This window comes from Phocoena phocoena, chromosome 16 (assembly GCF_963924675.1).
Source record: "Phocoena phocoena chromosome 16, mPhoPho1.1, whole genome shotgun sequence".
Lineage (NCBI taxonomy): Eukaryota > Metazoa > Chordata > Mammalia > Artiodactyla > Phocoenidae > Phocoena > Phocoena phocoena.
In genome coordinates, this window is record NC_089234.1 from 14928603 (window position 1) to 14954305 (window position 25703).

Here is a 25703-nt window from a genome sequence, read left to right on the forward strand (position 1 = left end):
CGTACTAGGCACTGGCTTAGAGACTTTATATTCTATTCTAAAAAAAAATTTATCCCAGAGATATTCCAGCTCTGTTTTTCAAACTGAAAACTGAGCCTCAGAAAGATTAAGACACTTGCCTTAAGTTTATAGCTACTGAACAGTAAAGTCCTTTTTGGAACTCAGGTATATAAGGCTTCAGAAACTGAGTTTTTTCTACTTCTCCACAGAGCCTTTCAAAACAAATCAGGACATATTTCACATGTCTCAATCCAATTTAAAAACAGAAAAGAAATCAAATTTTTTTGTTTACCACAAATTGAACCACCACTACTTTGAATAAATTGGGAGGATATAATTTAAAATATGAGTTAAACGTTCAATTAGTTAAACACATATTGGGTACTCAATAAATATTTACTGAAATTAACCAAATGGAAGAAAGAATTTCCAACAATCTTACCAAGACCTCCACCTTAACAGTAAAAATAATTAGGATACTGAGCAACTGAATTAATTTCTAACTGATGACCTCTTCCAAAATAACCTTGGATGCTTTTTTAAAATGCAGATTTCCTGATGACATCTTCCAAACTGATAAATCAAAATTTCTGAGATTTGGTTCTGGGAATCTGAAGGTTACAAGTGATCTCTTGCATATTAAAACCACTGTTCTAAAGTGATTACACAGGTTTTATGTATTTATGTTGACAAATTTTAAAACTCTTGTAGAGTCAGTTTATTATGCAGAATTTCAAATTTACAGTACAAGTTATCATGAATTCTTATTAATGAAACTCACAGAGCCAAGATTTCACTATATGTTTGCACTATTGGAACAAAATATCTACATAATTGTCTAATCTTTTCCATTTTTACACATGTAATATAAAATCTGGAATTGCAAAGACCTCTTCACTCTTGACTTCTGTTTCCATTATTCTACATATTAAAATAGCATAATAACTTAATTTTAAGAAATCAAATATGGATTTCTAAGGATCCACATATTTTCTTTAAAAAGCTTCCAGCACTTTTATGCAACAGTGTATCTTTTACATAGAAAGTAGAAAGCAATAGAATTTCCTAAAATGTAAATATAAAACGGTGAGAATACTTTTTCATAATACAGCATACAGATTTGTACTTCTTCTTAGTTATGTTTCTTAAAAGTTAACAATTTCAACTTATAAACCTTATTATGGAAGAACTATTAAGTGCAGGGGTTTTTTACCCTCTCTCAGCACCAAAGCTGACAAAGGTAGAGGGTAAGCTTAAAAGTAATAGATAATTTGGTAATTTATCAGCATATACAGAAAAAATTCACTGTCTTATATCAATAGTAAGGTCAATAATTAAATTTATAGCTTCAATGGTGAATCAAGTAATTGAAACTTCAGCCTCTTTAGTCATTAAAGAAGTAATCTATCTTAATTAAAATCACAGGAATTCATAACACTGTCATAAAAAAATTAAGTAGTGTAAAATGTTGTTATCTACCTAATTTTAATTGAATTAGGGAGAAAGTTAACACTGTAATGAAGGTTTATTAATAATGCTACTTATTATTTTTACCTGAAACAGCAGGTATTATTATATGCATAATTATGGCATATAGTATATATATGCCATATAATATTTTTAATTTCAATTATTTAAATTAACATAAAAGGTCATAGAACACCCTACGTATAGGAACAGAAGTGAAAGACACATGACAACAAAATTCTCTTACCTGTTGAACCAACTGACCATGTAATGTTGAGATTAAAGTTGTTTGATGCATTAATTGAAATATCCAAATTTTTGTTTGACTACCAAGAAAGAAAATATTGTGGTTAAAAAAATCAAATTATACTAGATAGATATGTTTACTGTTTTAATTATGTCCATGTTATATTTCTCAAACTGTAAACATCATGTCAATACTCAAGTGAGAAAGTGTCGACGCCAATTACACTTTTTTAATGAAAAAATATAGGTGATAAATTCAAAGGTATATTTAAAGTTCTCATTTATCTTCCCTACTATGATCTGGCCATCTCTATGTAAGCCAGAGGCTGCTATAATTCAATATTTTAGCAATTGTGGCTTCGTATTAATTAAGTCAGGTTCATGACGCAACAAAATGAGTTTATAAAGACTGTGCATCATTGAGTCAAGCGACCTTGGGTTCAAATCTTAGCTCTTTAATGTTCATGCTGATTGATACAGGGAAGGTTACCGCTCCTTCCCAAAAATCAGTTTCCTTATCTCTGAAATGGGGATTTCATGACTTTCCTAAAGACTTTCTTGTGAACATTAAATAAGATTCTTCATCTTCTTCCTTACCAGGGGACTTCCTTACCAGAATCAAGAAGGCATGATTGCTGACCTCTGAAAAGGGGTTGATTTTTTTATTATTAATGGAGTGGTTCAAAAATAGTTGCTTTTCTACAAAAACAAAACATGGTAGAAACAATGTACCCCTAAGAAAACTTAAATCATTATTTTTATCTTGAAGTCACATCTTCATGATTGTGTGTGCCTTATTTTGGGTTGGGGAAATGTGAGAATAACTGGTATTATTGCTAGAAAGGTCACACAAAATTTGCAACTGATATAGGAAACTATAGAACTCTTCTTGAATTTTTAGTTCATCCTCTCAAGTTCAGGCATTACTGAAATATGTGGTACCATAACTAAAGCCCTATAAAATACACTTAAGGTCAAGGAAATATACTGGACTGGAAGAGGTAATACTGTGACTACCACAGTAAATGAAAAATTATTCATTTAGAACATTATTGTTAGATGTGGATAAATTCAGAAAGATATTACACAAGAAACTACTCCAGAAATTGTTCACATGAAAGCATTGGCTGGAGATGATGTACAGTGGGTTAGAATTATATCTGTTTTCAAAATATAATAAATGCATAAATAATGTAGGTACCTATTTTTTTATTTTTTTGTAGGATAAGTAGGAAACCCAGACCAATAATCCATTTTAATTTCAGAAATTGTTCCAAGTTGAATTCCTCTTTAATTATAAATTGTATAAATATAATTATAAATTAGTTATAATGATGTTACAAGCATCCTTGGTGGCACTTCTCATGATAGTTTAGTGTCCTTCAGTTTCCAAAAACATGTGTCTGGGCTCTTGGCTTCAACTGAACAACACAGCAGAAAGTAAAACTGAAAGCTGTGACATTTGTAAGAATTCAAGTTTTTCTGGAAATTGAAGGAGGAGAGGATAGCCAAGAGAGAAGCAAACTAGAATTATGGCTAATTTGAGCCTATGTGTATGACACTATGGATCATATTGGAGAGAAGTATTACTCACACCCACATTGTGAGTCAGATATCCCACTTATATTAAATGTCTTATATCCTCAATGAACTCTACAAGTACCATTAAACATTCAAGAAGCCAAAGGTAAAGACTAAATTCTGATTCATGCTGCAACATGGATGAACACTGGAAACACTGAAACATTAGGCTAAGTGAAATAAGCCGAACACGGAAGTACAAATGTTGTATGATTACACATATGAGGTACCTGGAACACAGAAACTGATAGAGAATGATAGAGAAAGTAGAATAAAGGCTACCAGAGGCTGGGGGTAGGGGAGGAATAGGGAGTTATTGCTTAATGGATACAGAAATTCTATTTGGACTGATGAAAAATTTTGATGATGGATTGTGGTAATGGTTGCATAACACTGCAAATGTACTTAAATGCCACCAAATTGTATACCTAAAAATAGTTAAAATTATAAATTTTACTTTATGTATGTTTTACCACAATAAAAAAGAAGTCTACAGTGTTTACAATGCACTTATTAAAACATTCTTATTATACAGAAAATGTAGTTTCTGACATTAATATGTCTTTATAAAAATACACACCATCAGTGAAGAGAGTATTTTACTCGTAAGAAGACATCCTCAAAAAGCCTTATTTAAAAGTCAAAACTTTAAGTGTAGTCCCAAGAATGTAGGCATCCCTTAAAATCTAAGGAATAAGGAGTATTTCCCTATTTTGGGGAAAGAGGGCTCTTACTTTACTAGAAAATGAAAATTTAAATTATACTATCTTTTGGCAAATCCAGTAAAATATTTTAGAAGAAAGAAGCTAGCGAATGCCAGGATACATTCTGAGGTTTCACCTATTTGAAAAACTATTAAAATATATGATATAGATTTAGTAAGCTGGATTAATGTATACTAAGAATACAGCATTTGAGAAAGAGTGACATCAGCAAGATGGTGGAATAGGAAGTCCCAGCGCTCATCCCTGACAAAAAGAAAACAATTTAACAATGACAGATGGACCAAAACACCTTTATGACAGGACCAAAATCCAGTTAAGAAGTTGCAGGACAAAAAAATGAATACAAAACTGAGAATAGCCACATTATAATGGGTAAAAAGAACAATTTCACTTTACCAAGGTCAGCACCTCCCCCAAGCCAGCGCAGCTCAACATCAGAAAGATCACCTTGGCCAATGACTGCTCCCTCAGGGGAAAGAGAAAGTGTAGGATATATCCAACATGATTGTCCTTTAATTGTACTGCCCAAAGGGCCTATTTCTGTCTCCACTATGACAGAGAGCACTGAGAGAACAAGCATGTGTGGACATCTGACATCAGCTAAGAGAAAACAAACAAAATGTGGGTGGCTCACTAGAGCCAACATGACTCCGAGAGATTGGGAGAAGGTGCACAACCCTGATAACTCCTCCCCCAGAAGAAGTTGTTAAAGGGTACAAACTTGCAAAGAGTAGGTAAATCCTAGAGATCTAAGGCACAGTATAGTGATTATAGACAACAAATACTGTATCATAAACTTCAAAGTTGCTAAGAGACTAGATTTTAATTATTGCCCCCCCAAAATTACAATTATGTGACATGACAGAGGTGTTAGCTCATGCTATGTTTGTAATCATATTGTAATATATGCACATATTAAATCAGCATATTATACAGTTTAAACTTACACAATGCAATATGTCGATTACATCTCAATAAAAATATTTTTTTTAAAACCTAGCATTCATATAAGTCAGATAAAACAGTTGATTTAGAAAAAATATAATGAAAACTTACTACTATGTAACAGTATATTTTTTAAAAAAGAAAAAATATATAAGATAGCCTGTGTTTTGAAGCTTTGGGTTATATTTTCAAAAAGACTACTCCCAGTTTCAGAACGTAATTAAAAGCATAAACACTGTTGTAAGCCTGAAAAATAATAGAAATAATGCATAAATTGTAGGACTATTTATAAAATCTGAAATATCAAGCTCACAAATTCTGTGAATCACAAAGATAACTAGGTCTTACGAAAAGAAAAAATTAACAGGATTAGTCTTTCTACAAAAGCCCTACAGTGTGATAATTCTGAGAAGAGGTACAATTACAATGAAAGATGATGAAAAGCTGTATCCGTTGATATTTTAAAAGTTAAATTATCTTCTCACCTGTTCTGGGTTTGCTATGAAGTTTATGGCAGTATGATGGCGATCATCTTCCTGTAATAAGCTGAATGTAAACTGATAATCAATCAAAAGGCTGTCTGTAGGGAAAAAAAAAACAATCCTGATATGTACTTTTAAAAATTGACAAAAGTTAGGTGAAAATATATTGCATATCAGATGTGAAAATTATCATTAATTCTTAGTGGCCTATTCAAGACTGGCAAACTATAAATCTTTGTTATCAAGCAACAAAAAGCAAAATATAGATATGAAAGTAGTCCTAACTCTTCAAAATTCTAGTTATTACTTCTCTTGCTATTATAAAGGTTCTACAAACACTGTAGCCATTCTGGAAACTACACAAGAGAATAAAATAAAATCATCCACAATCTTACAATCAGAGAAAAATACAGGTAACACTTTGGTGCATTTTATTCCAGTTATAATTCTGTAGATAGAAAGACGGGGAGACATTTTGGTATCCTAGTTTCATAAAATCAAAATTCTTTGAAAACATGACTTTTAATAGCTAAATAATATTTCATCACATGCCATAATGCATTTACTTGGACCTATTATTGGAGTAATTTTTACTTTCAGCAGTTTTTAAATGACTCTGTGGTAAGCATCATTCTACAAAAGTGACTCTTATTAACAATTGGTAAAAAGAATTCAGTGGTAAACATTTTTAAATTTTGTCCATGTATAATAATACTGAAACCAAGGTGAAACATTTAAATGTTATAGGTCATGAATAGCTTCACGTGTTATGAGTGAAGTATCACTCATAATGTTAAACTACCACCTTTTATGGATCAGAAAATAAAGGATCAGAAAATAAAGGAATTAAAACATAATTCTGAACCAGTTCATGTAGGTCAAATCTGAAAAAGCCTCCCAGAGTAGAACAGAGATGAAAATCACTGAAGAGGAATATTAGACATACAAATTTTCAACATATGCAGGGAAAGTGTTGTTAAAAGCAGACAATCATAACAAATTGAAAGGAGCACATATATGTTAAATATATAACAAAAAATATGTTGAAGATTCAAACCTAAATGTTAAAAGGAAATGCCCTGCATAAAAGATAAAAAGATATTATTTGGCCATAAAGAAGAATGAAGTACTGATACCTGCTATAACATGGATGAACCTTGAAAACATTATGATAAATAAAAGAAGCCATCACAAAATCTACATATTCCATAATATCATTTATACGATATTTCAGAGTAGACAAATCTTTAAAGAGAGAAAAAAGGTTGCCCAAGGCTAGGGGAAAGGAGAATGAGGAGTGACTGATAATATGTACTGGGTTTCTCTTAGGAGTGAGGAAAATGCTATAAATTAGATAGTGGTGATGTCTGCACAACCTTGTGAATATACTAAAAAAATCACTGAATGTACACTTTAAAAGAGTGAGACTTTAGGTATATGAATTATATCTCAATAAAGTTGTTATTAAAAAAATAGACATCCAGGCATATCCATATGGGCATGTGCACACATGCACGCGCACGCGCACGCACACACACACACACACATATATGCATACAAACAAATTAGTTATTTAGAAAGCAAGATTAGGCAAGATGCTAGGTGATCTTGAGTAACAACATGTCAAAAGACAAGAAACTGAAGCAATATTTTATGAAATATATATACTCAACCATCCTGTCTACATAGAAAAACAACATAATGATAACTCCACATAAGCAAATGCCCTAAAATATAAGATCTACATACTCATCCTGAAAAAAAATTATTTATACAAATACTACAACTAAGAGACAAATACAGATATGGAAATAGCATAGCAAAAAGGTCTGTCAGTGAACAGATGACAGATTTCAAGTTAGAATAAAAGAAGAAAACAAAGTTAACTTTCTTATGTCTAAAATCAGATTGTTGACGAAGAAATATAACATAACTAAAAAGCTACTAAAATAATAAAAAATTTCAGTATGTGGCCAGATATAATATAAAAATATAAATACCTACAGTTCTTATTTGGGGGCTATTTTAACACAAAAAACCTACACCACCTTAATTGCTATAACTATATAGTCAGCCCTAACATCTAAGATCTCCAGACCACTTTCAATGTATATCCTCTGCTTATAATAAAGCTATCCTGAGAGTACAGAGTATTCGAGTCCTATAAGCCTTCTCGGAACTTGAACACAACGTAATTAATGCGTAATTAAAGTACACGCAGAAATTGAAATCAAGAATGATGTCAAGAGAGATAACAGGCAGGTGAAAAAGTATTAAACGGATAGAAGATTAAATGGGCCGCACAGGATTTCAGTGCAACGCAGCAACAAGGGGAAGTAAAATATTGCTTCAAAGGAGATGAAATTTTGCAGTGAGTAAAGAAAAGCAGTTATTTGTCAAACTCAAAGGAAGAAAGGTTGATACTATTTCTATGTCTAGATTCTAAGGGGTCGACACTGGGAAAGAAAAAACAGTCAACACTTCCCTAGAGAAGAGTCACGTTTCAGGATACAAGTTTCTGTTAAAGCAAGATAGTAGAGTTTCAAAAAGAGAGTAATAATATACTTGGTGGTTTAATTTAAAAAATAATAACATTTTTTAAAGGAAAGAAAGATTAATGCCCCAGAACCAATGAGCATACTTAGCTCCCAGGTTCTTCTTTCTAAACACCATTCTCCAATATAAGGAACCATGGCTTCTTGGAAAAATGGTTGATTATAGGGCTAGGGCTGGAAAGTACAATATGAGTCTGAAATTTCTTATAGTGTCAGAAAATAAGGAAGTACTCAGAGAATGATAGAGTCTTGCCAAAACAACAGAGGAGACAATTTGAGGGAGTTCCCGATGGCCAAATCTAGAGCAATTTCAGCTGTAAAATAAATAACAATAGCAATTTATCATAAGCCACAATATGTGTGTGTGTGTATCTCCATGGATCCGTACCGATAAATACAAATAAGTGAATAAACAAATAAATGAAGGAGAAGAGACAGCTCTTCCTTATAGTTAATAAATGTAGAGGAAACAGAAGAAATAACAGAATAGAAAATCACCATTTGGCAAGAACATCAATGTATGGTAAAAATAGTGGCTGATAGTATGGTGAGAAATAGGACATTTACACAATTTCAAAGAATTTCCCCATAATACACTCACTAAATACAATAAAAACAGTAACTTTAGAGTGGAAAAACTGGTAGACATTGTGCATTAACAAGCGACCAAAGACAACACCACCGATAATGGAACAAATTCATATCATATGCTTCCCGACAGGATGCACTGAGAAAAAACACACATCACTTCTGTGGTATCCTTACTAAAAATGCATAACCTGAATTTCATCATGAAAAAACATCAGACAAAACCAAATTGAGGGATATTCTATAAAATAACTGTCCAATACTTTCCAAGGGTCAAAGTCATAAAAAAAATGTGCACATTTTTTGTAAATCTGAAATTATTTCACATGGAAAATTTTAAAAGAGCTTTTAAAAAAGCTGCCTATATGTCCTCAAGTTTCATTCATGTCATATATTACAGGATTTCCATTCAACCATCATGAACATTTAAGCTATTTCTACATCTTGACTCTATTAAACAGTGTGGCAATGAACACTGTAATGCTATTATCTCTTCAAGATCCTGATTTCAACTCTTTTGGATAAACACCCAGAATGATATTGCTGGAGCTCAGTGAAATAACACAGTCACAGAAGGACAAATACTGCATAATTCTACTTATATGAGGTATCTGAAATAGTCAAGCCCATAATATTAGAGAGTAGCAAGATGGTTGCCATGGGCTGAGAGGAGGGGAAAAAACAGGAGTTGATAATCAACAGACATAAAGTCTCAATTATGCAAGGTGAATAAAAATTTGTTGAGGATAGATTTCATGTCAAAAATAAGATAATTTTTATTTGATTTTAAAACTGCCAATATGGAAAAAAACAATGAATAAAATTAATTTAAAGGTATGATATGCTGGTAGTTACAAGAGAACAGATGACATACCTAAAGATATTAAGGACAAATTAAAGAAAAATAATTCTGAGAAATATTTCCTTTGTCATGCCATGTTTGGAAAAGAAATAAATACATTAAAAGTGTATATTAGCTTCTTATTGCTGCTGTCACAAATTACCAGAAACTTAGTGGCTTAAAGCAACATGAATTTATTCTCTTACAGTTCTGTAAGTCTGAAGTCCAAATGAGTCTTACAGGGTAAAACCAGTGTTAGGGGTGGTTCCTTCTGGAGGATAATCAAAAAGAATCCACTTCCTGCCTCTTCCAGCTTCTGAAGACCTCTCATTCTTTAGCTCATGACCCCTTCCTTCCTCCTTTCCAACCTCTTCCTTCCATCATCACAGTTCCCACTACTGTAGTCAAATCTCCCTCTGTACCCTTTCAGAAGAACGCATGTAATTATACTGGGTCCACCAGAATAATCCAGGAAAATCTCATCTCAAAATCTTTAATTGAATCATATCTGCAAATCCCCTTTTACCATTTATGGTAATATATTCACAAGTTTCAGGAATTAGGATGTGGACTTCTTTGGAGGGGGAGGCCATTATTCAGCCTACCACAGTGTCATTACATAGACAAAAGACTGGGAAAGTATCAGATACAATGTTACCAATAATCTTCTCTGGATAGAAGAATTTCAGTGATTTTTAATTTGTCTTTTTGTCTATTTCTTTTCTAGAATGAAACACACTTTACTTCCATAACTGGAGCCAAAACGGGGGAAATTTGTTAAAAGAAGTGTTCAGAGAACTTTTTTCTTTTGATCCTTGATCTTTAATGTGCTTTTCACATGACTTACACTTACACGTTAAGAAATTAGATTTATATGGTTGTATATCTTTCCAGAAATGGCATATCTAATTCCTAATTCACTTATTTCTTAGGTATAGACAAATAAAAACATGTAAAATAATTAGTCTCTCTGCCTAGTCTTCTCTGGCTAGAGCAAACCAAGGGTGAAGTTCCAATATGCAACAGCAGACTTTTTTAGGTAGTTCAGTCAATACTGGACTAGCAGTCCTGGAGCAAAAAAAAAAAAAGTGGCTGCTATTCACCACAAAGAATTAATAACAAATTATATACAAAATCAAGCTCATGAATAAGACACAAACAGCATGTTAAAAGGAGTTTAGGGCTTCCCTGGTGGCGCAGTGGTTGAGAGTCTGCCTGCCGATGCAGGGGACACGGGTTCGTGCCCCAGTCCGGGAAGATCCCACATACCGCGGAGTGGCTAGGCCCGTGAGCCATGGCCGCTGAGCCTGAGCGTCCAGAGCCTGTGCTCCGCAACGGGACAGGCCACAACAGTGAGAGGCCCGCATACCGCAAAAAAAAAAAAGTTTAAGCAAATAAAACATCAAGAGAAAAGATTTTAAAACGCACAAAATGTTTTAAAAGGTCAGATATTCCAGCAAACTAATGATTAATTGCAAAGTGATGACTAAAAATTTATACATAGAAAAGACATTTTTAAAGAGAACTTGAACTATGAAGAAAGTTTCTGAGTATATTACATATGGGGGTGATGAAGAGCAAATGGTGAATATCTGTTTTACTCTTTTAACGAAAGCTATATAAAATAATGCATTTTTAAGAAAGTAGTAACCAGTGATAAAAACCATCACACATATTGGAACTATCGATATATCTGAGGTCTAAGAAGGCAAACACCCCAGGATCACAAGTGAGTGAAATCAACCTTGACTTGTGTATGCTGTATCAATGCACTGTTCATACAAATTTCAGAAATTCTTAATTTGAATATTTTGAGGAAGGAACTAAGGCCTAATGATTTGCTTTTTTACCAGTGAATATTGTATTTTACTTTTAATTTAGCATTATGCACAGTATTTAAGGAGAACTCAACTGTAATCTCCCATTTACCAACTGGGTTATCACAGGTAGGTTAATTAACCTCAGTGAGAGTCAATGGTACAAGGAGGATAAAATTGCCCACCTCATAGGATTGCTCTGTGGGTTAAACATAATTGTGTTAGTATGTATTTGGCTTGACTGTCTCACAAAATAAAGGCATTCAATAAATATTATTTCACTTTCATTATTCACTATATTGGCTCTGAATTAATTCTAAAAGATTTCAAAAGTCAAACAGATTCTCATATGTGTATTTATATAGTTTTATATTTGTTCATAAATATATGAGTTCATGATCATGTATTCAGCCATCCTGAGGGGTGTGAAAAGGATGCATACAGACTTTGACAACAATATCAAGAATTCAAATATGTTTTAAACAATGGCATATGTATAAGTACATGCATTTGCCAACTTAGACAATTGTTTATTAAATGATAAAACTTATGCTAATATAAGTTCAAGTATACTCACAGTGTAAATGTATCACAGTCATATTTAAAATGTAGCTGCAGGCTCTATTTACAATAGCCAGGAGGTGGAAACAACCTAAGTGTCCGTCATCGGATGAATGGATAAAGAACATGTGGCACATATATACAATGGAATATTACTCAGCCATAAAAAGAAACAAAATTGAGCTATTTGTAATGAGGTGGATGGACCTAGAGTCTGTCATACAGAGTGAAGTAAGAAAGAGAAAGACAAATACTGTACATTAACACATATATATGGAATTTAAGGGGAAAAAATGTCATGAATAACCTAGGGGTAAGGCAGGAATAAACACACAGACCTACTAGAGAATGGACTTGAGGATGTGGGGAGGGGGAGGGTAAGCTGTGACAAAGTAAGAGAGTGGCATGGACATATATACACTACCAAACGTAAAATAGATAGCTAGTGGGAAGCAGCCGCATAGCACAGGGAGATCAGCTCTGTGCTTTGTGACCATCTAGAGGGGTGGGATAGGGAGGATGGGAGGGAGGGAGACACAAGAGGGAAGAGATATGGTAACATATGTATATGTATAACTGACTCACTTTGTTATAAAGCAGGAACTAACACACCATTGTAAAGCAATTATACTCCAATAAAGATGTAAAAAAAAAAAGTTAATTGTTATCATGATTTTTTTTCGTAGACTTGGAGGTTTGTGAACACGGTTAAAGGATAATAACAGTTAATCAAAAAGACTTTCATAAAATAAATAAATAAATGATAAATAAAATAAAATGTAGCTGCAGGAACAATGCCTCAGAAAATGAACTAAAATGATCCTTTCATGCTCTATTGCCCTCACCGAGCTGTTTGACATACTGCAAGCAGCCTGATTATTTTTAAATTAAAATTTAACATTTAACTCTCCTCTTAACATCCTTCAATGGCTTCTCTTTTTTCTTAAGATTTTTCTTAAGTCCTTACATGTCCTATAAAGTGCTACATGATTTGATCCTGCATATCTCACACACCTCATCCCCTAACCCCCTTCACCTAGTTGTGTGTGTTAAAGTATTAGTATATCATATGCCGTGTTCCTTCCAGCCATTGACCTTTGTGCAAGCTGCCCCTGCTGATTCTACTCCTTCCCATACTCACACCATCACCACTCCACTAACCAAGTCATCTTTCACATCAAAGCTTCATTATTCTCTTGCTTCACCCACTTCTACTCCCGGGTCCACAAATTAGGTCAAGCTCTCTTGTAATCTCTTGTAATATAGTCCCAAAGCATCTATAATTCTCATTCAGAGTTCTTATGACAATCATATCTAGGTAACTATATAACGAGTTTAATATCTATCTTCCCTACAACTTTATAAGCTTCAATGGAGCAGAACATGTTTTGTTCTCTGTAATATCCCCAGAGTCCAACAAAGTAGTCAGTCAATAAACATATGTTGAATGAATAAACAAAAGTGAGTCAATTCCAATAACTGACAGTCTCTCCAAGCACTAACAGTATAATTCTTTTCTTTTTCCATGATCAAGAACTTTATTTATCTTTTTAACATCTTTATTGGCGTATAATTGCTTTACAATGGTGTGTTAGTTTCTGCTTTATAACAAAGTGAATCAGTTATACATATACATATGTTCGCATATCTCTTCCCTCTTGCGTCTCCCTCCCTCCCACCCCCCCCATCCCACCCCTCCAGGTGGTCACAAAGCCCTGAGCTGATCTCCCTGTGCTATGTGGCTGCTTCCCACTAGCTATCTATTTTACGTTTGGTAGTGTATATATGTCCATGCCGCTCTCTCGCTTCGTCACAGCTCATCCTTCCCCCTCCCCATATCCTCAAGTCCGTTCTCTAGTAGGTCTGTGTCTTTATTCCTGTCTTACCCCTAGGTTCTTCATGACATTTATAATTCTTAAGTAAGTAAAAATTAAGGAGAAAAGAATATGTCATCCTTGTGCATTTTAAATGATAATATTGTTTTTCACATAATAAATACTCAATAAATACAGTATTTCCTTGCTTGCTGAACAGTACTATCCATGCTTACAATTATTAATTAAGAATTTCTATTGAACTTGAAACATTTAGAATAATTGCAAAGGCGAAATCTGTTGCAGGAATTTTGCAAGTGGAACACTTGCTAGATACAATATCACAGAAAAAGCACAGAACCTTTGTGATTAACCACACTCTGAATGACTCATTGTGTGGCCTAGGATATACACTTCAACCCATGGAGTCTTACTTTTTTCATCAATGAATAAAAGAGGATGGACCATGATCACCAATGCCTCTATGTCAATGATTCTAATTTACGGGTTTTCACATAATATACCATGATCTCTTCAGAAGCCACCTTCCTTTGCTTCATAGTATCTCCAAGTAGCTAAACTTTCCATTATTCTGCAGTGATATATGGAAAACTGCTTAAATTTTATTTGTAGCAAATGTTCCACAGGCTAAGTAGAAAAACAAAGATTGAAACTCATTTGTATTTAAATCAATGGCTGGTGCTTAAAGCTGTACTACTTTATGTAAATAAATTAAAAAATAATGTAAAGCAACTTTTACTTGATAACCTATAACATGATCTCCAAACATTTTTGGTCAAACACCCTATCAATAAAAATACTTGCCCATACAGCCACAATACATGTGTATTCATTCATTTGTTAATAATTTACATGTGTACTCCAGTATACATTTACTGAAAGTCTTCCTAGGAGCCACAGGTTTTTCTAAGTATAGGTTCCAACAACAGGAGGTCTTGGGTTCACAGATTTTCTTTCTAATGAGTAAAGAAAACCCACGTTCAAGTTAACAAACAAGTGAGATAATTTCATTTCAGTGCATTAGGATGGAAAAAAAAAGTTATTGTAATACCTAAGGGACTCTATTTTAGGTAAGAGTTGACTATTAGAGATAGAGTATTTGAGGCAGAAAAATAGTAAATACAAAAGCCACAATCTAAGGTAAAGTCTGGGATATTTTAGAACAAGCAGATTAAGTCATTAAGAACTTTTATAAAAATACAATGACTACCATATAAATTCCCAAATGTTCAGGAATCTAATCCTGAACTCCGTTTTGTTAATGGATTCCTATACCAGAATAGGAACCAGTACAGTTAGAGTTTCCCTATGTATGAATATCTATCAGGTGGGAGTTTCTCACTAATCTTCCTTTTCACAATTTTACTGAATATTCTAAAAGTGCAGCATATAAAATAAACTTTAAGATAATTTATTCTATGCATACTCTTCAAAAAATTGAACTGAGGGCTTCCCTGGTGGCGCAGTGGTTGAGAGTTTGCCTGCCGATGCAGGAGACATGGGTTCGTGCCCTGGTCCGGGAGGATCCCGCGTGCCGCGGAGCGGCTGGGCCCGTGAGCCAGGGCCACTGAGCCTGTGCGTCCGGAGCCTGTGCTCCGCAGCGGGAGGGGCCACAGCAGTGAGAGGCCCGCGTACCGCAAAAAAAAAAAAAAAAAAAGAAAAAACTGAACTGAATGAATTCTAATTAGAACTGCATTAAATTTATATATCAATTTTTGTAAGCATATTTTCATATAAAGACTTCATTTGAGAAAATAGTTTAAATTTTTAATTATTTAGTCCCTGTTTTCATTTCCTTTAACATGATGTTTTTACCTTATTCATATAAAAACAACTCTTAGGTTAAATATACTGCGAATTTTTGTTGCTCTAGTTTTATTACCTGTGGTTGAGAGTTAGTGGTATAGATCCAGAGGTGGGTATAGACCCAGGCTGCCTGGATTGAAACTGGCTTTGACATTTCCTAGCCGTGTGATCTTACACAAATGAATTAAACTTTCTCTGCCTCTTTTCCCTCAAATTAAACAATGGCAATAATAAGCATACCTTAAAAAACTAAACATAGAACTACCATATGACCCAGCAAGCCCACTACTGGGCAAGTACCCTGAAAAAAACCATAATTCAAAAAGAGTCATGTACCACAATGTTCACTGCAGCACTATTTACAATAGCCAGAACATGGAAACAACCTAAATGTCCATTGACAGATGAATGGATAAAGATGTGGCACACATATACAATGGAATATTACTCAGCCATAAAAAGGAATGAAATTGAGTTATCTGAAATGAGATGGATGGACCTGGAGCCTGTCATAGAGTGAAGTAAGTCAGAAAGAGAAAAACAAATACTGTATGCTAACGCATATATATGGAATCTAAAAAATGGTACTGATGAACCTAGTGGCAAGGCAGGAATAAAGACGCAGACATAGAGAATGGACTTGAGGATGCAGAGTGTGGGGAAGGGAAGCTGGGACGAAGTGAGAGAGTAGCACTGACATATATACGCTTCCAAATGTAAAATGGATGGCTAGTGGGAAGCTGCTGCATAGCAGGGGATGATCAACTCGATGCTTTGTGATGACTTAGAGGGGTGGGATAGGGAGGGTGGGAGGGAGGCTCACGAGGGAGGGTATACGGGAATATATGTATACATATAGCCGATTCACTTTGTTGTACAGCAGAAACTAACACAACATTGTAAAGCAATTATACTCCAATAAAGATGAAAAAAAAATAACCATACCCTTCTCATTTGAGGATTAAACAAGCTAATAAATGTAAAAAGCTTAAAATAGCCTGGCACAAGTGCTCAATAAAGTTTAACTAGTATTACCACTATTTTAAAATCAGGTGGTTTTCCAGTTTTATTTAATAAATGATCCTAAATAATGAGCTATATATCTGTGGAAAAAAGTTGTTCACAATAGGAATATTATATATGCTATTACTCCTTTTATGTAAAATCGTTCTCAGGACATAAGTTATTTAGAAAGACATGCATTCAGCATTTCCCAAGAAAAAGAGGCAATTCTCTTCCAAGGAGGAGCCACTCAGCAGTGGACCTGAAGAGGCTGCTGCCAGCAAGAGCAGCAGCTCCAAGAAAAAGAAAAAGCTCGGAAAGCTACCCCAGGGAAATGAGAATGGACATTTCCCTAGTATGGCATAACTTGCAGAGATATTTCCCAACCCATCCCCTATAGCACAATAAAAATAAAAACAAATTCACAAGTAAAAAAAAGAAAAGAAAAGCACATTCAACATCTTCATACAAATAAGGAGCTATCAACCCTTGCTCAAGACAGATAAAGCGAGAAAAGTAAGTTCAGGAGATGAGCTACCACTCTGCCTCGCAGCTGGGCACCTTTGCAGAGGGCACAGACAGCACAGCTCCACTTGGGAGCCCTGGTGGGAGGTTTTCAGACATTTTTGTTTTCCTCATTAAACTTTTTTTGTTTTATTTAATTATTTTTACAGTGTGTTATGTTATTTACATAACCAGAATAATATAACACTTTTATTATAAGTATACAGTCAAATAAATTTTCATCTCCCTTCTAGGTTAATTCAGTAGCAATTTTTTTTCTCTCAGCTATTTTTTTTTTTTTTTGGCTTAGTTCCCAGACCAGGGATTGAACCTGTGCTCCCTGAAGTGGAAGTGCAGAGTCTTAACCACTGGACCACCAGGGAAGTCCCTCTCTCAGTTATTTTTAACTTTTTCATAATTGTGCTGTATTGTCTTTCATTTTGTAATATGCTAAAATATTAAATAATTCTGAAATAAACATTTTAAAACACTAGAATATAAGCTTCATAAAATGTAATAAGAACACATGAATCAAAGAATAAGATTAAAATGTCAACCATGTGATTCATTTATGTTTTGTCAGATAATCTTCAATCCATCACATCTTCAATTTGTGAAATGTAAGAATTTAGATTTTCTGTGTTGATCAAGGTCACTTCTGCTCTATTTGCAGATGGACTAGCCAGACCCTATTTAAATTGCTATTTATTAGTTAAAAAGTCACATAAACCATTGAAGTACAGTATATTTCATTTAAAAGGGGAGAACCTTTTAGAATAAACTATATATAAGGTTAATTCAAGTTTTAATTGCTTTCACTGTTTTGTATGACATAGCATTTTAAGTAATAAAATTGAGACTGATATTTGTTATTTTAATTTACAGCTATAATAACACTTACTAGAAATATTATCTCTCTTTTATCAAACAAAAGAAAAAAATCAAATTCAATAAATAATATGCTTATAAATAATGTCTTTCAGCCCAAGACAAACATTAATTAAATAAATCAATAATAATTAAAGGGTTTACAGTGGGATGAATAGATAAGTATTTTGATTTTTAGTAATATAATCTAAGGTAAGATGTGATGAGTGGTAGAGGTGAACACTGAATATAAAAGTAATTAAATTCCTTACTCTTAAAAGAGGCAGTGTATTATTTTCATCACAAAATTGCACACTGAACTCTACACAGCAATAGGAGAAAATCAAGTAAAATAGTAATTGTTCAGAGTAAAAGGAGAAAAAAACCCAAATATGTTAGATTACTTGGAAATATACTGAAATACAATTGACAGTGTGGACATTACACATAGTAGGAGCAAAAAGTAGATGATTTCAGTAAGTGACTTTCCGTACTCTGATTCTACTCATTGAAATATACCCTCTATATAACATTTTCATAGTCGAGTCTTTCATCTTGTGTTTAAGGTTTTCTTCATTATAATTGTTGTTATAATTTTTAAAAAGCATTTAAGAAAAAAAGAAACTATACTACTTTGTGGTTACTACTTTTCATATTTGCCAAGAGGAGTACTTCAATGTTTACAAGGGTCAATCAAATTTGATATCATTGCTAGAAACTCTTTTTATTCCATGTGATGCATGATAACTATCTAATACATTTGGTTTGGGGTTTTAAATTGAAGTTTAAAAAACTACTATGACTGTCTATAGGATATAACTGCTGAAGTATTACATTCAATTAAATTAACACCACATTGCACTCAATTGCTTCAAGTTACAGTGTGGACCTGCATTTTAAATTTCACTCCAATCTTTAAAATCAGAATCGTTTCCATTAACACTATTACAAGAACTATTGACCTTTTCTTTTTTTTTTTTAACACCATTTCTTTTAAATGTTATTAAACTTTAAAGGTCTCATAACAAATGACAAGACTGCCATCTAGTGCTTCATGACTATCCTTTTAACATTTTTAAAAGAGGGTGAGAGTCCTATATAATAGATGAGCTGTCCAATATGGTAGCCACTATTCACATGTGCCTACTGAGTAACTTAAATGTGACTGATTTGAATTGGGACTGCCATTAGTATAGCATACAAACTGTATTTCAAACACCTAGAAGAAAAACTAAAAAAAAAAAGATAGGTCATTGATGATTTTTTATACTGTGACATATTAAAATAACATTTTAGGTATGCTGAATTAAATAGAATATATTATTCAAAATGATTTCACCTGTTTAATTTTTGTGATGTAGCTAGTAGAAAAATTTTAATTCCACATGTGGCTTACATTATATTTATTTTGGATAGCACTGATCTAAAGAAAAATCAGCTTAGTCTCAAATATAAAAGGCTTAAATATTAGTATATTTATTATTCCTAAAAAAATGGAATGTAATTTACTTGTGTCCATAATTGTAACTAGTTACTCCTTTGGGACACAAGAAACACTAAAGATTCAAGAAGAATCAATTAAGAATATCTAATTTTAAGAAATCAGACAAAAATATGTCTCCATAAAATCCAGGATGTTTGAGAGAAGTAAAACAAAATGAATGTGAAAAATATAGACAACAAGGATCAACTAAAAGACATAGAAAATAGATAATATAAACATCAGTAAAGAAAATAATTGCAAGTGGATTGAAACATATTAAATATGTTTGTGTCCATAAATTTACAACACAAAAACAACAAATCTAGTTGTCACCTTGGAAAGATATTAAGCAAACAGTTCTTTATTTTGAAAACCAGTAATTAAAAAAAACAAATTAAAGCATTTATCATGCCTTTCCTATATGACTGTACCAATGAGAAAGCAAATACCTCGCATGAGGAAATCTGATTTTACAGAAGTTTTTCAATCAAGAAATAAAGTAGTTAGAATACCAGCTTACAACTCTTAATCAACTACAATCTAACATTGCGCATCAGTCTCTGCTAAGAACATAAAAAGAGAGACTTGCAGGCATTACTTACTTCTGCCACATGAAGAACACAAACCCACCTGTGAAATAGTGTTTCCTCCAAAATCATATCTGTATCTGACTAAACCTCTAAATCAGGATTTCTCAGCCCCCACAATGTTGAAATTTTGGGTCCGATAATTCTTTGTTCTAAGGAGCTCTCATGTGCATTGTAGAATACATAACACCCTCTACCCACTGGAAGTCCACAGGACCCACAAACCACTCCTACTTGTGATACATAAAAATGCCTCCAAACACTGTCAAATGTCCCATAGGCTACAAAAATACCTTAGTAAGTTTTGGAATCTTTTTATGCTGCATTCTCAAGAAAATTAGAAAACATAATTAAAAGATGGTTTTAATAAGATTTACTTAATTGAAATTAAGAAAATTCTTACATAAAATACAAAAAGAATATAAAAATTGAACCATAAACTATGTAGAAAATAATATTAATAAGACAACATATCAAATGTAGGCAAAACAACAATTATAAACTATAAAAGAGAAGGACATTACTAAAGACAAAACCTAAAACTGATGAACTAGAAAACAAAATCAGTGGAAAGGATGAATAAACCCAAAGCTAATGCTATAATATGGGGGGAAAAAAAGATGAACAACAACAACAAAAAACTACCAATAAAGAAGCACGAGACCCAGAGATCTCAGTTGAATTTAGCTAACCTTTGAAGTTCACTTGATATTTTTTAACTATTCTTGTTTTAAAATATATACACTACCAAATGTAAAATAGATAGCTAGTGGGAAGCAGCCACATAGCACAGGGAGATCAGCTTCGTGCTTTGTGACCACCTAGAGGGGTGGGATAAGGAGGGTGGGAGGGAGATGCAAGAGGGAGGGGATATGGGAACATATGTATATGTATAGCTGATTCACTTTGTTATAAAGCAGAAACTAACACACCATTGTAAAGCAATTATACTCCAATAAAGACGTTAAAAAAATTTTAAAAAAAACAGCAATCTTGTCAAATTCAACTTTAAAAGTTATTACCATAGTTACACAATATGAAGTTAGAAAAGAAAAACAACAACTCAAAGGTCAATTAATCAGAAAAAAATAATGTAAAAATATAGTCTGCATTCATTTATACTGAAAATAATCCTAAATAAAATATAAACAAATAATATTTAGCAGTATCCCCAAAAATAATATATCATAACTATGTTCGGTTTATCCCAGAATGAAAAGATGTCTAATTAATGAAAATCTATTAATTCAGCTTCATATATAACAAGGTAAAGGAAAAAGTCACTCATGAAGAAATCTTGCAGCACACTAATATAGACAGGAATTTTCTTAACTTGATACAGGGAATATTCTATAAATTATAGCAAACTCTCAACTTGATGGTAATGTCTACTACCATCACTTTGACTCAGCACTGAAAGAGAGATCCCAACCATCCCAATAATGGGATAAAAAAATTGGAAAAATGAGGAATAAAAGTTATTTGCATGTAATATAACTAACTGTATTTAAAAATCAAACATTTATAAACTATTAGAATTAATAACAGAGTTCACTGACCTTTATGAATGTCAGATCAGTATACTAAAATGAAGTTCATTTTACCATATCAAACAAATAGAAAATGTAGTTTTAAAAGATACTATTTGAAATAGCAACAAAAGTATTAGGAAATTAGTATTTTACATATCTAACAAAACATGTTCAAGACATGGACACATGAAATTGAACTCAGAGTTATTAGTCATAATAGAAATGCAAATTTAAACCACAAGATACTACTAATACTTTAGAATGGCTATAATCAAAAAGATAGACAATATAAAGTGTTGATGAGAATGTAGAAAAACTGAAACATATATAAATTGCTAGTGGGAATGTAAAACGGTATATCCATGCTATAAAATCATTTGACAATTTCTTGACCATAAGCATATCATCTAACCTCACAATTCCACTCCTAGGAATCTAACCCCCCAAAAACGAAAGTATATAGACTATCTAAATGTCAGCATTTTTCTAATAGCCAAAGCCTAGAAATAATCCCAATGTCCATCAACTGGTAAATGGACCAAAAACAGTGATATATCCATATAATGTGATACCATCCATTAATTTTTGAAACTAAAATTACTACACTAACAAAGTAAAACAGAAACACCTTATGGACATCTCAATTGAGGTAGAAAAAATGTATGACATAAAAATCATCCATTCTTGATAAAAATACTCAACAGAGTAGGAATAGAAGGGAATTTCCTCAACTTAATAAAGGCATATATGAAAAGTTTACAACATACTTAATGGTGAAAGACTGAGTGCTTTCCAAGATCAGGAACAAGTCAAAAATAATTGCATGCTTATCATATCTTTTTACATGATACCAGAGGTACCAATGCAATAAGACCAAAAAAAAAAAAAAGGCATCCAGCGAGAAAATGAAGTAATCAAATTCCATTATTTGCAGAACACGTTATTGTCTACATAAAAAAAGATATGATGAAACCTACAAAAGGTTTTTTTACCGAGAGATCCTGAAGAACTGAAAATCTCATACACTGCTACTGGAAATGTAAAATAATACAACCATTTTGGAAATAGTTTGTTTCTTGAAAGTTAAACATACATCTGCCATATGATCATTACCCAATAAAAGGATCTTTCAGTACAAAATCAGCGCAGCTTTTTTGTAATAACCAAAATTGCCTCCCAGAAAAATCTATCACAAAATTCTATCTGTTCAAAATTTAATCATAATGAAAAAGATTACATCAAAATCCAGCTGAGTTTACTCAAGTTCTATATTTTGTTGCATGTTCAGAATAAGATCTATTGCTGTTTTACTCTTCAGAGTAGAAAAAAATGCACCAAATATAATTAGAGAATATCGCAAGAAGACATTGACTTTCTTAGCAGTATATATGGAGTTAAAAGATTTAAAAATAGAAATGGTAACATATTAATGACAACATCAGTTATTCAATATGAATTTTATTACCTGAAAAATCACCTGAAACTAATAAAACAAACCAACTATTTAAAATAAAAAATACAAATACTTACAATAACATGTTCCTCTAAGTGGATTACCAACATAGCGATTTTCAGAGTCACATCTGCAGAAATACAAAAATCTCATTTACTATTAAGCAACAAAATTCAAAAGCCTCATGTTTTTCATTACAGCAAAAAAGTAATTAAACTCTACATTAAAACATCTTAAAAACTACTATTAATTGAAGTTTTAAAAACAAATCTTCAAAAGAATTAATGTAGAAAGCCTATATACGGGAATGCATGAGAGAAGAAATAAGTGGAAAAGACAAACATACACAAGAGGAATATGGGGGATGGGATAAAAGTTTGGGGGATATGTATTCTCCCTTAACAATATGGGGAAGAATTTTCAAGTCTGGATAAAGATTTAAAGACATTTTTAGGTAGGGGGAAAAAGTTGTGGGAATTCATAAATCACATCTTTTTCTTACTTCTGGTATTCTTTGAAATTAATATATTTTCCCCCAGTTTCTAAACCAATGAATCTGTATTTTAAAAAGACCTCCTCGGGCTTCCCTGGTGGCCCAGTGGTTGAGAGTCCGCCTGCCGATGCAGGGGACACGGGTTCGTGCCCCGGTCCGGGAAGATCCCACATGCCGCGGGGCGGCTGGGCCCGTGAGCCATGGCCGCTGAGCCTGCGCATCCGGAGCCTGTGCTCCGCAACGCGAGAGGCCCACACACTGAAAAAAAAACCTCCTCAATTGTGTAATGGAGGAAAGTTTTCTCTAAATCATCCAGCCCTAAATTCAGGAGTTCAAACTCTAAATTCATGTAAGCAGATTATAACAAAATGAAAGAACACATGAGTGTTCAAACTCATGAATTCTAAGTTAAATTCTTTAAAATTATGGTTAACTATAGCAGTGGGAGAAAATCATAAGTATTTTGAAAATGTGTGAAGCCCATATTCTTTCAATCCTTATTTCTACAATTCAATTAAAATGACAATTAGTGACTAACAGATATATAGCTTGGCTTTGCATAATACTACTTCTTGGAACACCATCCAAATTTAATTATTATAAAATGTACACAAGGGTAATTGTATAAAGTGACTCAATATTTAAATTATATGCAGAATATTAAAAGGTGAGAAAATTCTTCCAAAAATGTCTTTAGTTTTAGTAGAGTTACTTAGAACTGAGGAATAATTTTAATACATATATATTTGAATTAATGAAGGGTCGAACAGTTGAGAATAATAAAGTAAATAATCAGTTACATTCTGAATGCAATTTTCAGTCATGTGCTTGATAATTTTTTGCATCCATAAAAAAAAATGAGTTGAAGAATAAATACTTTTCTACAGTAACTACAAGATTAAAGTAGAAATATATAGCCCTTTATATATTAAAGCCCTAACTTTATTCTCTGGAAAAAAGGAACTTAGGGGTAATCTTAGGTTTTCTGTGACTTCTCCAAAAGTTACTTTTTAAATGTGTGTTATATAGTAGTTTTCTAGCTATCAAAAATGATCATACTCATTACTGCTAGGTTAAGCACTTCAGAATCTATACTATTCCTATACTATTGTCCCTTCCTTTAGACTCACCTACTTAAATCCTATCACTTTGTACCAAGTATATACATAAAGGACTGATTTACAATACCATTATAACTCCTTTTTCTCTCACAAAAAGTGAACGTGACTTGTTGCAAATGGGTATCACAATACTATTTTTAGAATAGGAAAATATTCAACATAATATTCCCTGCTGTGTTATGCATGGTATTCCCTGTATATCTTACTGCCTAAATAGATGGCTTTCAAGTTCACATAGCAATCTAAGATGAATAACTTTGACAAATGACAAGGGATTTCAAGTACTTTTTAATTTATCTATGAGTTGACTTTAAGAGCTCCAATACAAACCTATTTTCTAATACGGAAGATATGAAGCTTTCATTTTTGTTATTAATAATTAGTTTATTCAAATTATATAATAATATATTGGACTGGAAATTATTGTAACATGTTTATTTCAACATAATTTGTTTTTAAAAGGAATACTAAAAATTTTATTTTCTCCAGGGCTTCCCTAGTGGTGCAGTGGTTGAGAGTCCGCCTGCCAATGCAGGGGACATGGGTTCGTGCCCCGGTCCGGGAAGATCCCACATGCCATGGAGCGGCTAGGCCCGTGAGCCATGGCCGCTGAGCCTGCGCATCCGGAGCCTGTGCTCCGCAACGCGAGAGGCCACAACAGTGAGAGGCCCCCGTACAGCAAAAAAAAAAAAAATTTATTTTCTCCAAAACACACATTTTCTCAGAAGGATGAAATTATATGCTCTTGTTTCAGAAGTAACTTCTGCTGGCTTTTATAACTCAAGCTCAGAATTTTGACACAAATAAGGAATTAACACCACCTTGTTAAGAATTAAACTCAGAGGCCTTATAGAGGTCTTGAAGGTGTCCAATATAAAAATGACATTCTCTTTTATATTTTCAAACTCAAGAAAGCAAATTAGAAACACACATTGTCTAAAAGGCTTTATATTAATAATTATTGAAAATATTTTGAATGTATCAGAAGTATTTTCAAAATATATAATTATGAGTTGAGTGAGCTTAAACACCAATTTTTGGTATTTTAATTTCAGGTACTATTTAAAGAATCACCAGTGCTTACAAACAACTGAGGAAATAAATAGTTGCAGAGGAAACATAATGAAATTTTAGGCATAAAATTCAGCCTGAAAAACACAAAAGTAGATATAAATAAACTGAAAGATATTCCTCATTTTTCATTAGGCTATC

At 33.0% G+C, this 25703-nt stretch overlaps 1 protein-coding gene across 1 annotated transcript in view; it reads right to left on the reverse strand.

The window, feature by feature from the left end:
- Positions 1–25703, reverse strand: part of ATRNL1 (attractin like 1) — a 691263-nt gene that overhangs the window by 448902 nt on the left and 216658 nt on the right. Inside the window, exons 21-23 of the mRNA XM_065893763.1 lie at positions 22955–23007; positions 5450–5544; positions 1715–1793 (exon numbers count right to left, since the gene is read on the reverse strand). Of these exons, the coding sequence (XP_065749835.1) occupies positions 1715–1793; positions 5450–5544; positions 22955–23007 (227 nt within the window). The remainder of the gene's footprint in view (positions 1–1714; positions 1794–5449; positions 5545–22954; positions 23008–25703) is intronic.